Source organism: Lissotriton helveticus, chromosome 9 (assembly GCF_964261635.1).
Source record: "Lissotriton helveticus chromosome 9, aLisHel1.1, whole genome shotgun sequence".
In the NCBI taxonomy this organism is placed as follows: Eukaryota; Metazoa; Chordata; class Amphibia; order Caudata; family Salamandridae; genus Lissotriton; species Lissotriton helveticus.
The window spans coordinates 1,126,101,514-1,126,113,931 of NC_136070.1; the positions used below are offsets into that span (position 1 = coordinate 1,126,101,514).

The 12,418-nt window shown below is 40.9% G+C and overlaps 1 protein-coding gene across 1 annotated transcript in view; it reads right to left on the minus strand.

Moving 5' to 3' along the window:
• The window catches only part of LOC144783380 (cadherin-related family member 3-like), a 567,696-nt gene that overhangs the window by 46,934 nt on the left and 508,344 nt on the right, over positions 1 to 12,418 (minus strand). The window contains exons 17-19 of the mRNA XM_078662381.1: positions 10,056 to 10,249; positions 2,710 to 2,729; positions 2,574 to 2,608 (exon numbers count right to left, since the gene is read on the minus strand). Coding sequence (XP_078518507.1) covers positions 2,574 to 2,608; positions 2,710 to 2,729; positions 10,056 to 10,249 — 249 coding nt within the window. The remainder of the gene's footprint in view (positions 1 to 2,573; positions 2,609 to 2,709; positions 2,730 to 10,055; positions 10,250 to 12,418) is intronic.

Genomic DNA, 12,418 nt, shown 5'->3' on the forward strand with positions numbered 1-12,418 from the left:
ATATCTAGCTGTCTACACAGTGTGCCCAGTGTCCAGCCCGTATATCATGAAGAACCCTCCACAGCACTTACACAACTTCCCAAAGTGGCCATCCAAAAAAGTGAAGACCCACCTTTTCTAATGCTATATCTTGACATCACCCATGCTACACAGAGCATTGAATCAAATCTTGTTGTTTAAAACAGGGGCATAGCTTCCATTGGTGCGGCAGGTGAAGTGACAGTGGAGCCCAGAGGTCTGAAGGGCTTTTTGCAAAATTGTATCACTTAAACAGTGGTGTAGCTAGAGCTTTTTACATCTGGAGCTATGTCTTGGTTAGCCACCCAGTGCCAGTAAGAGTGGGGGGGGGGGCCTGGCGAAAGACCACTATGAGCGGGGGCAGGGGGATGTGGGCGACAGACAATGACAATGAGCTGGATGCATTTAGTGACGCCGACGAGGGAAAACAAAGAAAAAATAAAACTACGCCACTGCATTCAAACACCTGCCAGGTGGCCCCTTTCCTTGCTCATACTAGAGCCCATGATACACTGGCTACAGTACTGGGTTTTAAATAAAATAAATAGAAAGGAGATTTACATTGCACATCTGTGCTTTGTTTTGGACTGGCATTCAATACCAAGGAAACACAATAAGTTGGCAGGGTATGCCCAGACGTGGGTCCCTAGCTCACTCTGCCACTGGATTCAAGCTAGCCTGGCTGATTAGGGGTGCTACCCTGAAACTGGGTCCCAGGATGCTTGTTGTCTGTCCAGGGATAACCTGGCTTGGCATTTCGGGCTGGTCTGTTCCCATGCGGAACAGGGTAAAGACTGATTTGCATATGGTTGGGACTCAGCTGGGGTGGCGAATTGAGCTAAAGAACGATAATGGATTCAACCCAGATCTAATAGTACCTGGGGGAGAGTATCTGAAAAGTTTTAGGGCCCTGGCCATCATCTCATTGTGTTTGCTTTGTTTGCCCTAAGTTGGCAGAGTAGGCCCAGACGTAGGTCCCTTTCTCACTTTGTCACTGGACTAATGCTGGCCTGGCTGATAAGGGGTGCTATCCCGAAACCGGTCCCTGGATGCCTGTGTCCAGTCCATAGAAGACCTGGCTTGGCAGTTCAGGCTTGGCTGTTCCCATGGGGACTGATTTGCATATGATTGGATCTGAACTGTGGTGGTGAAGTGAGCAAAAGAACAATGGATTCAACCTAGATCTAATAATGACTGGCGGTGAGTGTCTGAAAGTTTCAGTGCTCCATCCATCATATTATTGTGTTTGATTTGTTCACCCTAAGTTGGCAGGGTATGCCCAGACATGGGCCCCTTGCTCACTTTGCCACTGGATTCAAGCCAGCCTGCCTGATGAGGGGTGTTAACCCGAAACCGGTCCCAGGATGCCTGAGTCCAGTCCAGAGAAGACCTGGCTTGGCAGTTCAGGCTTGGCTGTTCCCATGGGGAACAGGGTCAAGACTGATTTAGATGTGCTTTGTCTGAACTGGGGAGGTAAAATGAACATTGATGGATTCAACCCAGATTTAATAGTGACTGGGGGTGAGTGTCTGAACAGTGTCAGTGCTCTGCCCGTCATCTTATTATGTTTGCTCTGCATTCAATACCAAGGCACACTTTAGAAATTACAAATGTGTGGTGTGCTGCTTATTTTACTCTGCCTGAAATGTGAAGCTATTGACTAGTAGCTTTCTACTCTTCTTTTCATGCTCCCAATGTCCTATTATATGTTCATCATTGTCCATCGCCTGATGTTTCCTTATGATTGTGTTCGTCATAGAAAATTGGTCATAATGACATAATACCTAAGTATTATTTTAGCCAGTCGCTGCAGGTGGGTGCCAACACTCCTTTTTGGCAAAGGGCACTTACTTGGCCTTATCAGGCTTTTTTCCAGGGAAAGAGTGGAAAAACAAAAAATAGGAAAGGAGGAGGGAGAAAATGAAGGCAAAAACAGTTACTAATTAGGGATGAAAAAAACCCAGCAAGAGTGAAATAAAGGGGCTAGGGAGTGTATGGTGGTTGACGAAAGGAGCATGAAGTAAACTCAAGTTCACACAGCCTTGGTAATAAGTAATCCTGGTCGTAGACAGCACCTGCCACAAGCTTCTGAGAAAATATTTAGGCAAAGGCACTATTAATTTAAGCATTAAGCACTGCATAATTCAGAAATTATTTAAATTCCCTGTATCTGTAGCTGGCAATACAGTTTCTCGGCTAGCGATAGCTTTACAATGCCTCTGTTTGATAACATTATTCTTTTTTTCCCAAAATGTGTTATCCCTTAAAAATCGGATTCTGGATATTGAAACTAACGTCTATGTTGTATTAATGTTTACTTCGAGGCTTTTGTCCAGGCTACTAACTAGAGTATTGACTTCTTATTTAGGTAAACTGCACCATAGTTTGGTAGCATTATCCACCTTTACAATGTAAGAGACCCCCCCCATCCTTGTAGGAAGATGTCATGAAGGAGACAGTTTTGCTTTATTCACCCGGTTAATAATGACATAATAATCATCTATAACATTTTCAATTTATGATGTTTTCTAATTTACAAAGAGTATGTTACTTACAGTGATCACATCTAGCTTTGGTTCCTTTTTCGTCCCTGTAGCAATAATGAAAGAAGCATTTTGCTGAATCATTACTGTACTTGTGGCGCATGTAACAAAAATTAAACAGTTGAATGATATTACAAAATTAGTTTACCTGGCTGGTAGGTCTTTGCCCTGGGAGAATCAGAAAGAAAAAAATGTTAGATAAAGTCCTGTGGCAATCTAGTAGAAAGCCAATGTATATTATATATCTATGTGTACTGTGGACTATAAAATAGTTACTTCTTTTTCAATTAGGGCTACATAATGGTCCTACCACTCTGCAAATAAAACTAGTTACTATGGGAGCAAGAACCACCTAAAAATTTACATCCCAAAAATGTACCTCAACAGAACTCCCATTTTGATGAATTAGAAACACAGTTAAACCTCAATTTATTGAGACAAGATGTCCACAAGATAAGGCGCCTCCCAACAGATCAGAAATACAGTTAAGTGAGGCCCCACTCAATAACTGAGTTCTAAATGAGCAGAATAGATTTGAAAGATTTATTAAAAAAATGAAAGATATGTGTGAAAGAATTGATAAATGCTAAATCATTGCCTGAAGGATTGCAGATTAAAACACAAAAAATGCAAAATCATCGAGGTATGATCAAAAGTATTACACACTCAGCAAGTAAGAGTACAATTTATAAAACTTCATATTGCCTTAGAGCCTAAGCATTATCCCACTACATGAATTTTTTATTCTGCCCACTCTTTGCTAATGTCATCCATAGATGATAGGACAAACTAGTTACATGAACAACATCACGTTATGGTGAATGAATAGAGAACAGAGAGCTAGCAGGAGATCCTTGAGAAAAGTTACATTATTTTGCTAGAGATTTTATAAGAACAGCAAGTACAACGCCAATGGAAATAAACAAACATGACTCTGCCTGACTGTATACTGCAGAAATAATGAACATTGAAAAGTGCAGCCAGAAAACATCCATAAAACAAAATATGGCTATGAGGCACAAATTGAAGCCTAATTAACAAGAATCAAGAAAACATGCTTTTACATGTCATAGGAAATTTGTTTAAGCTGCAACAGCAGTACACATAGTTGATACTGCAGAAAATATAAATGCACAAAAAGCTTTTACACTACTATCAACCACTTTTAGCGTACTTCAGTTTCTGACAATGGAAGAAAGAATGGTTGTTAGGACCACATGTTTCAGCAGTGAGCATTCACTCACTAAGAGCCCGATTCACAGAACTAACTTAAGACAAAATCCTAAACTTATTACTTTTAGTATTCACAGGAGGCATTTAGTAGTAGTAAAGTTAGGATTTTGACTTAAGTCTGTTTTAAGACTGTCCTAAGTTTGTTTAGGTTTGTCTTAAGTCTGTCTTAAGTCTGTCGTAAGTTTGTCTTAAGTCTGTCTTAAGTCTGTCTTAAGTCTGTCTTAAGTTTGTCTTATGTCTGTCTTAAGTTTGTCTTAAGTCTGTCTTAAGTTTGTCTTAAGTCTGTCTTAAGTCTGTCTTAAGTCTGTCCTACTACTTTTGGTATTCACAGAAGTCATTTAGTAGTAGTAAAGTTAGGATTTTGTCTTAGGTTTGACTTAAGACAAACTTAAGACAGACTTAAGAAAAAACCCTAACTTTACTACTACTAAATGCCTTCTGTGAATACCAAAAGTAGTAAGTTTAAGATTTTGTCTTAAGTTAGTTCTGTGAAATGGGCCAGATGTATTCCTGGGCATGTAACACTGCACACACTACTAGGCAGGAATACAACACATATGGTTTTCAGTAACTTACCTGTGGTAACGTGTATGTTCAACTATTGTTTGAGGAAATGTTATGTCACAACAAGGGGAAGATGAGATTCCAGGACTGGCTCATTCTCAGATAATAGCCGAAGGGAAGTGCCATTGAAAGTAGAAAAGACTTCCTTTGTCTTAGATAGGTGAAAAGACGCTTTCTCCAAAACTTTTAACTTTGGAAAAATATTGAAATAGGAAGTAAGCCAACAAGAGATTCAACATGTAGATATTTTCTCCTCCCACCTTTAAACCCTTGTGGAGGCTTCTGTCTCTTCAAATGAATGGTACAATTCCTAATCTGTTTAATCGTCATTGTAACAACGTTTCCCAGGAGAGTAAGGAAAAACAGAGTGAGAAGTGTAGTGGAGCAAAATCTAACACAAACTCTTTTCAATTGAATCAAAGTGTATTGAACAAGCTGAAGAAACCAACAAAACAGTCCACTCCACTTTCTTCCCAACAGAGAAGGAGAACCTTCCTTGTCGCCACCCCCACAGACAGAAATGCAGACTATTATTGCACAAAGAGAGCAGTCCTGCAGGAAAGAAATCTGTATCCTCCACCTGCTCACACAACTACTGCACCCCTGACCCGGGTCGCTGGCTGGGGTTGCTCATCACCCTGCCACGCAGCAGGCTCCGGCTTTACAGGGTATGTAAGGTACAGTGATGGTCCAGCACACCCAAGTCCAGATGACATAGTAGAGTGGGGTGTATGGAGAGGGCCAGCAGGGTCAGACTGCACCAGGACAAACAACAATTCACTGCTGGTTCACAGCTCCCGTGGCAAAAGAATGCTAGATGCTGTGTAGGGGAGCTAGGCAGACTCTAGAAACCTTGTGCCAACAGAGAAATGAAGAAGCGCTGGCATGAGCAATCCTGGCTGCTTCTGCAGTCCTCCCTCAGTACACAGTACGCATCAGAATCCAATGCATTTATGCTGGAGGAGCAACTCTTCCTTCACTACGCTGCTCAAGAGCACAGAATCAGACCGCCAACACTTCAGGGAATGTTTAGCACAATTGGGCTAATTGTGGCAAAATGTGAACCCTTTGGAAAAGAATACATAGAAGAGCCATGAAACACCTAAATGTGCATATAAAAGTCAAAAATCTCGTGAAGGACCTCAGGCCCATCCATCACTTGCATCACGATCCCAACCCAGAACAATGGTTGGCTGGGTTTTTGGTGTTCGATTAATGACACCATTGTAGGAATAGTGAGGAAATGCCAAAGGCCCAGAAAGGATGTAAAATGGTGTTCCAATACTGGAGACCCAATTTATAAAATTATTACAAGGTCACAAAGTATGTGCTTTGCAAAACATAGCCATTTCAACAGCCAAACAATGATGTGCAAAGTATAAAGGACTTATTGTGAATTAGAATTGCTTTCTGATTCAGAAAAACATGTTTTGCAACTGATTACAATTCAGAGGGGGAAATGGTGAATTGCAGTGGTATTATCAATGGTTTTCAATTAATGACACTTGTTGTTACAAACAAATCATGTGATAACAACTCCCAAAGGGAAATAATATCCCATTCACGAAGTGGAAGGTCTCTGAATGTGACAACTTTTTCCTAGGACTACGTGTGTCTGGAGTTGGGAAAAGCGACAGTGGTCAAGGGGCTCACTGTTTCCACCCATTGCATTCAGCAAATGTAGGGATGGAGGTCTGCTCTCCCTCACAGGCCTCCATTCCTACCGTTCAGAGTGAGTTTGAAAAGGACCCATGCCTCCTAAATATTAATAGGCAGGGGGGTTTCTGACTTTTTAAGAATGGGCATTTGTTGATGCAACAAACTTGAATATCAGCTGCATCGCAAAATCAATGTGGGGATGCTAAAACACTGAATGGTCAATGTTGGAAATTGGTTTGTTGGTTGACTGCCGGGGTGTGAGCCCTGGTAAAGCAACAGCCATAATCCTTGGCAGGGTGGAGCACAAAAAGTCACTAAATTAACCTGTGCTTAACCCGGTGTACACTGGCAAAAAAAACAGTCTGCTTAAATTAGCGGCAATGTGTAAAGTATCAATGCAGCACACAAACAGTAACAAAGTTAAATATCAGAGTACATTTTAATACATTATTTCACACCAAAACAACAAACATCCAATCAGTAGAACCAGAGTTATGAATTTTCTAAAGTTTTTAGTAAAAACTAGCACCTAAATGTTCAGATTGCCAAACGCGGACAACTAGTCGCGCAAGAACGAAAAATATGGTCGACCGCAATGGAATGCGTGTCGGATAGAAGAAGTGGATTGGGACTAGTCAACGCTCAACTTCTGACTTCAAAGAATTTCTGAGAAAAATCTTATGACAAGATACAGTTCAGTGGGAAAAGGCTGCATGAGGTATTCAGGGAGGGAGCTTTGTCGTTGGATGGCCTTGGATCAAAGCGACAGTAAAGATTTCCATATTTGGACTTAGTCGTCGAAATAGAAGTCGAAAATATCCAGTGGGACAAGGCAGAGGGCTGTACCTATAGACAGTTCAGTTCAATGAGGTTGGTTACTCCTTTAGGGAAGGACCTCTGATATGGATTTGCTGCTGCAGAGAAGAACAATGTGGCAGGAGCCGTGGAGTCAATCTGACCGGCGATGCACCTAGGGTGGATAGGCGAGCAGGTTGGTGCTGGTCTTCTCATGGTTCTCACAGTACATTTGGGACAAAATGTGTCTAAGTCCTCAGTTTTGGGGGATTGGGCACTCTAGCTACATTTTGCACCACAACCAAGAGTCAAGGACAGGTGGGACACCTCTTGGGGATTGAGGACTCACTTAAGATGGATCTGGTTGCACATTCAAGATAGTGGGAGCCTTTTATGCCCCTGTGGCTCTAAAAGGAGGCCAGCAAACTATCCTAAGGACCCGAACAGACCACATAGGTGCGGATAAACTACACCTCCAATGATCCACAGGACGTTCTTCCGGTCCAGCACTTGATTAGCAAAGAGAGCCGATGCAGCTAAGTCATATGGGACCAGCTGCACCAGGAGGGGGCGGACAGACAAGTAGGAGGTAGGTCTACCGCCCCACAGTAACACTAATATTGGCCCTTATGGCTCTATATGAGCCAGGCATCAGAGGCTCGCAGCACGAGCCATGAGCATGTATTGATTTATTGATTTTCTGCATACCGTTCCTTCCCTAGCAGTCACAGGAGCAGTATCAGAAAAGGACCACACAGCACTTACTGAAGCGACTAGCGCCTGGTCCCAAAATCAACTTACATGTGGAAGTCAGGTAGGAAGGAATTGTATCACTGTTTAAAATGTTAAATCGCTGGTGCAGAATGGTGGACAGTATAGATGAGCTATATACTGAGATTACACATACACTATTCTCTCCCCACAAGCACTGGGCACTTATTGATCCCCACTTCATGTTATCTGCACCCAGGATTGACCTTCATGCAGGACCCACGCCTCCAGTATACAACCTATGACCCCATTTCCACTCTGTTTTTGTAACTAATGTGCACTGTAAATTAATTTGAGAATTCAATGTCCGCTGGAATGTTGGTATTTATATGTCAAGTCTATACTTGTAAAATACTAGTGAGAGGATATGTAGAAAGAAAAAGCGTAATGAGATTTCCAACAAATGTTGGTATTGAGAGGTGCAAAATAATTACACAGCCTATGCAAACGGTTGATAAATCCATGGTATAATGGGTTTCTTATATCTACTTATATTAACTTTCTAAAAGTGGAATTTTCAAAATTGTAAAGAAAAATCCGATGTTACCATTAAAGTGGGTTTATCAATGCGATTTGATAGGTACCAAACATGACATCTATCTGCTCACAACTAGGAATTACAGCTTATTAAATGTAATAAGGAATCTCCAATGTTATTCTATGGGAGGGGTAGGCCTCATGGTTCTGAAAAACAAATTTACAGGTTTACTACCAGGACATGTAAAACTCAAAGGTACTTGTCCAATCTTTTACTGACACAGCAACCTGCCCTACGGGCTACCTAGGACCTACCTTAGGGGTGTCTTATATGTAATTAAAAGGGAGTTTACAGCTTGGCAATGAGATTTTAATGCCATGTCGACATGACAGTGTAACACTACATTCAAGCTGTCATTGCAGGCCTGGGACATGTTTAAGGGGTTACTTATGTGGGTGGCACAATAGGTGCTGCAGGCTCACTAGTAGCATTTAATGTACAGGCCTTTAGTATATAGTATACCACATTACGTGGGAATTATAACTACATTAAATATGCCAATCAGTTGTAAGCCAAGATTACCATGTTTAAAGGAGAGAACAGAAGCACTTTCACACTGGTTTGCAGTTTGCAGTCCTAAAGCCAACAAAAATGAATTCAGCAACATAGGAGTGTGAAGGCAAATAGATTGGGGGCAGACTACACTGAGGCTCGCAGGTCTAACAGGCATGGTACACAGAAGTCATTCATGGATTGACGGATCACTATTTGTAATATTGATACTTTAAACTACACCTCATCTGTCACATCCACGGAGATACATTGTCATTCATGCACACTTGTTAGGCACAACAATCTGCATAGTTTAAATGGTGTATGAAGCAAATATCACACAATTCTTATACTAGTTTCACATGCCTTTACATATTTCAGGAGTGTAATATGTGTGATTGTGACATTGCCCTGACAGACTGTTGCATCAGGGTGAAGCACATAATGATAACTCAGGATACATGTGGCTCAGATGATGAATGACGCCACATTGGTTTATAACAGCATTCTGTGGCAAATGTGTGCAACCCTAACTTACAGTTGGATCGGGCTGGAGAAAGAGTAGAGACCCATGTGTATACTTAGTTGCATGACAACATTATGAAACACACCACATCCCAAAATATTTCAAACAGAAGCACACCCCTGCCTAATCACAAAATCTGTGGGGGTTGGCGGGTACTGTGGTGGAGATTGTTGAGAGGAGAAGTGTGTGTGTGTGTGTGTGTATTATTATCCATGTAGCATCTGCAATATGGTTAATAAAAATCGATACCCTGCGGAGGAAGTCTCTGCACAATCTTCGTGAATTGATCTCAAAATATTTTCGTCAGTGTGCACTTGTCAGGTTTATCTAGGATAGGGATATTTCTGTAACAAGATAACCACATTTTGTTTCTACCTCTAAGTAAGCATACTGCCACAAATGCAGAGTAGTGTTTGGAAAACATAGATAAGTCAGTAGTGTAATGTATTATTCATGCATATAACACGTAAAGGTCAGAGAAGTTTGTGAATCTGACAACCACGCGGAATTGATAACCAATTGTGGACCTAAAATGTACATGTTCAAATTTTGTGCGTTTTTGCAAACTGAGCCAGCTGAATACGTATGGAGATCTAGAAAATTGAATAATGTCTAAGGTTTGGCAGGGGTGGGGACTTAAGTGGCACAAAGCAAAGCAATGCTACGCATTGCATTGATTTGTTTACCATTCTAGCAGAATCCCAAATACAGCACCAAGGGAGCACTTGAGTACACCCCTTACCACATTTAGGCCTAGGACCCCAGCAGATTTTATCTTACACAAAGACAGTGAAGAAGAAAAAAATACAAAGCTTCAAACTTAAATCCATCACACTATCTAAACAGAATTCAAGCTCTTTTTTTAACATCAAGCCAATCATGTAAACATCAATCCAGGTAATTGAAACATTCTTACTTCTTCTTTGGTACTTTGTGTTGAGACTTTTGACACCATTCCTTGATGTTAGTGTACTTCCAAATGAGGTGACAACTCCAGGCAAGCAGCCCAGCAAGGAACAGAGCCATAAATGTAAAGATGAGCGGAACATACCAGTCCGTGGAACTGAACGTGTTTACAGTTTGAGTCACAATTGTGAGCCCTGCTCTTTGCTGTTGAAATGAATAACAGATGAAATAAGAATTACAGAGAAATATCACTGATATGGACAGTTCTTACAGATCAATTCTAACCTGAATACAGTTCTTCTGATTATCCAAAGGGTTTCGTAATTTTTTTTAAATTAAAAATCACCTGTGCATTTATTTGACTAATGTCGTGCGATCTTAGTTTCTATGCCACCAGACTGTACAGGGAATCAAAAGCACCCCTGGAAACACTGTTCAAACCAGCCCCTGCTCTATTCCTGTCACTGTCATTCAGCCTCTTCCACTCATCTTTGCTCTCTCTCCTTCTCCCTGCTGCCATCAACACCAGGGAGCTGGAAAGAGAGGCAGCGGCTGTCGACCTTAAAGAACTGGCCTCCATTACTTCCACCCCCTGGGGAAATACCCAATGAGTCAATGACCAATTCGGCCCAGCAATGAAACACTGTCCAAGTGGAGGGGATTTCAAAAGAGGGGTGGGGTACAGCAAGGGGCAAAGTGGTTACAAAAGAGACACATGTGTAGGACAATACTAGCTGGAGGGAGGTGACAGCACAGTTTACAGTAATGAGCTGGGCAGTATAGAATGGTTGACAATACATCATTATCACGTTTTGGGCATTTAAGACTAGTTCTATATATTTCTTTGTATTGTGTGTGTACATATGAGTTATTTGTATACCACATACCTAGACAAAAGACGGAGGAGCGCTGTACAGGGTCAAAGGCAAATATACATTCAATGAGTGATAGGATACGAAAACTGAGTAGTGCAAGAAGAAGTGTACTTTAACGAGCCGTGTCTTCAAATCTTTCTACAATTAAAGCAGTGCTAGGGCAGTACTACTGGATAAAGGGATGTTCTCCCAGATCCTTGGTGTATATAAGTAAAGGTGTCTTGACTGCCGGTGTGCAGAGAGCAAACAGAGGTGGTGAGCTTGTCTGCAAGATAATTAAGAGGGTTGGTCATAATGGCTTAGTGATTTTAAAGATGGTGCGAGCTGGCAAGGGGTGCTCATAGAGCTTCATCAGCATTTCTCTACTAATAGATAGGAATTAACAATAATATTACTCTGATTGCACTGTATACAATTTCATTCTGTATATGAATATTACTGCTTGATGGTAAAATGTGTTCAACAGATCTACTCTGAAAATCCTGAAGCTTGCACCAAATATCCTTGCCATTTGTCACATCAATTCCCTTGATTAAATAATGTTAATATAGATTATAAATATAGTTATATATGTTAAAAAATAAAGGTTAAAGCTGCATTATAGTACGGAATTGTTATAATATGTAATTTTACGTTTGAAAGAAACCTTATAAATTCACTGAAGAAAACGAAGATAAAACGGAAGTTATTGTTAGGTAAAAATGGCAGTTACAACAAACCCTTTTAAATTAACGCAACCACTAAAATTCACCAGTTCTAGTTATTTCAAGTAACTATAATTCATCCCCTAAAATAACTCTGGTCCCTGCCATGTACAGTGTTGTTATCAATGATGTCATAGAACATGTCATACATGGTGTAATCGGTGATGTAAATAGCAGGGCACGTCCTCTACCCTAATAAAAAGACCTCCACGATCCCCATGCCTGGCACACCAAGGGGATTTTTTTTTTAAAGAACAGGAGCTCACCTTTTTTTTACATTAATTTTCTCGCAGATTAACCCGAAATTTGAGGTAAACTAGAAAAAATGTTTTGGTCCTAGATCTCCACCAGGCCTGGTGGCAGGGTATCCCGACTGTGCACCTCTACATGGTTTTTTACCTTGCTTTAGGACAGGAGACTGTTTTCCAGAGTCCTAATATGGCTGCTACCACATCTTTGTTGTTGTGGTCATAGACAGTTTTTGTCTTTAGATCTGTTGGGTCTGTGGATACACTTTGGTATGACATGTACATACATTTTAAACTTTAAGTACTCAAAAACTAGTGAATGGATTAACACCACATCACAAAAAGTAAATTTTCTGGACCAAGATCTAGCATTCTTTCATATTTGGCGTAATTCCGTTCAGCTGGTTTTGCTGTATTGCAGTTCAATTTTCATAGGGAATGAGCATGGGGAAAATACGTTTTGGACACCACTTTTTCTCGGCCACCATTTCACATATCACGCTGAAACTTTCTAGAGAGATGTCCACGTTAATAGAAAACACATAC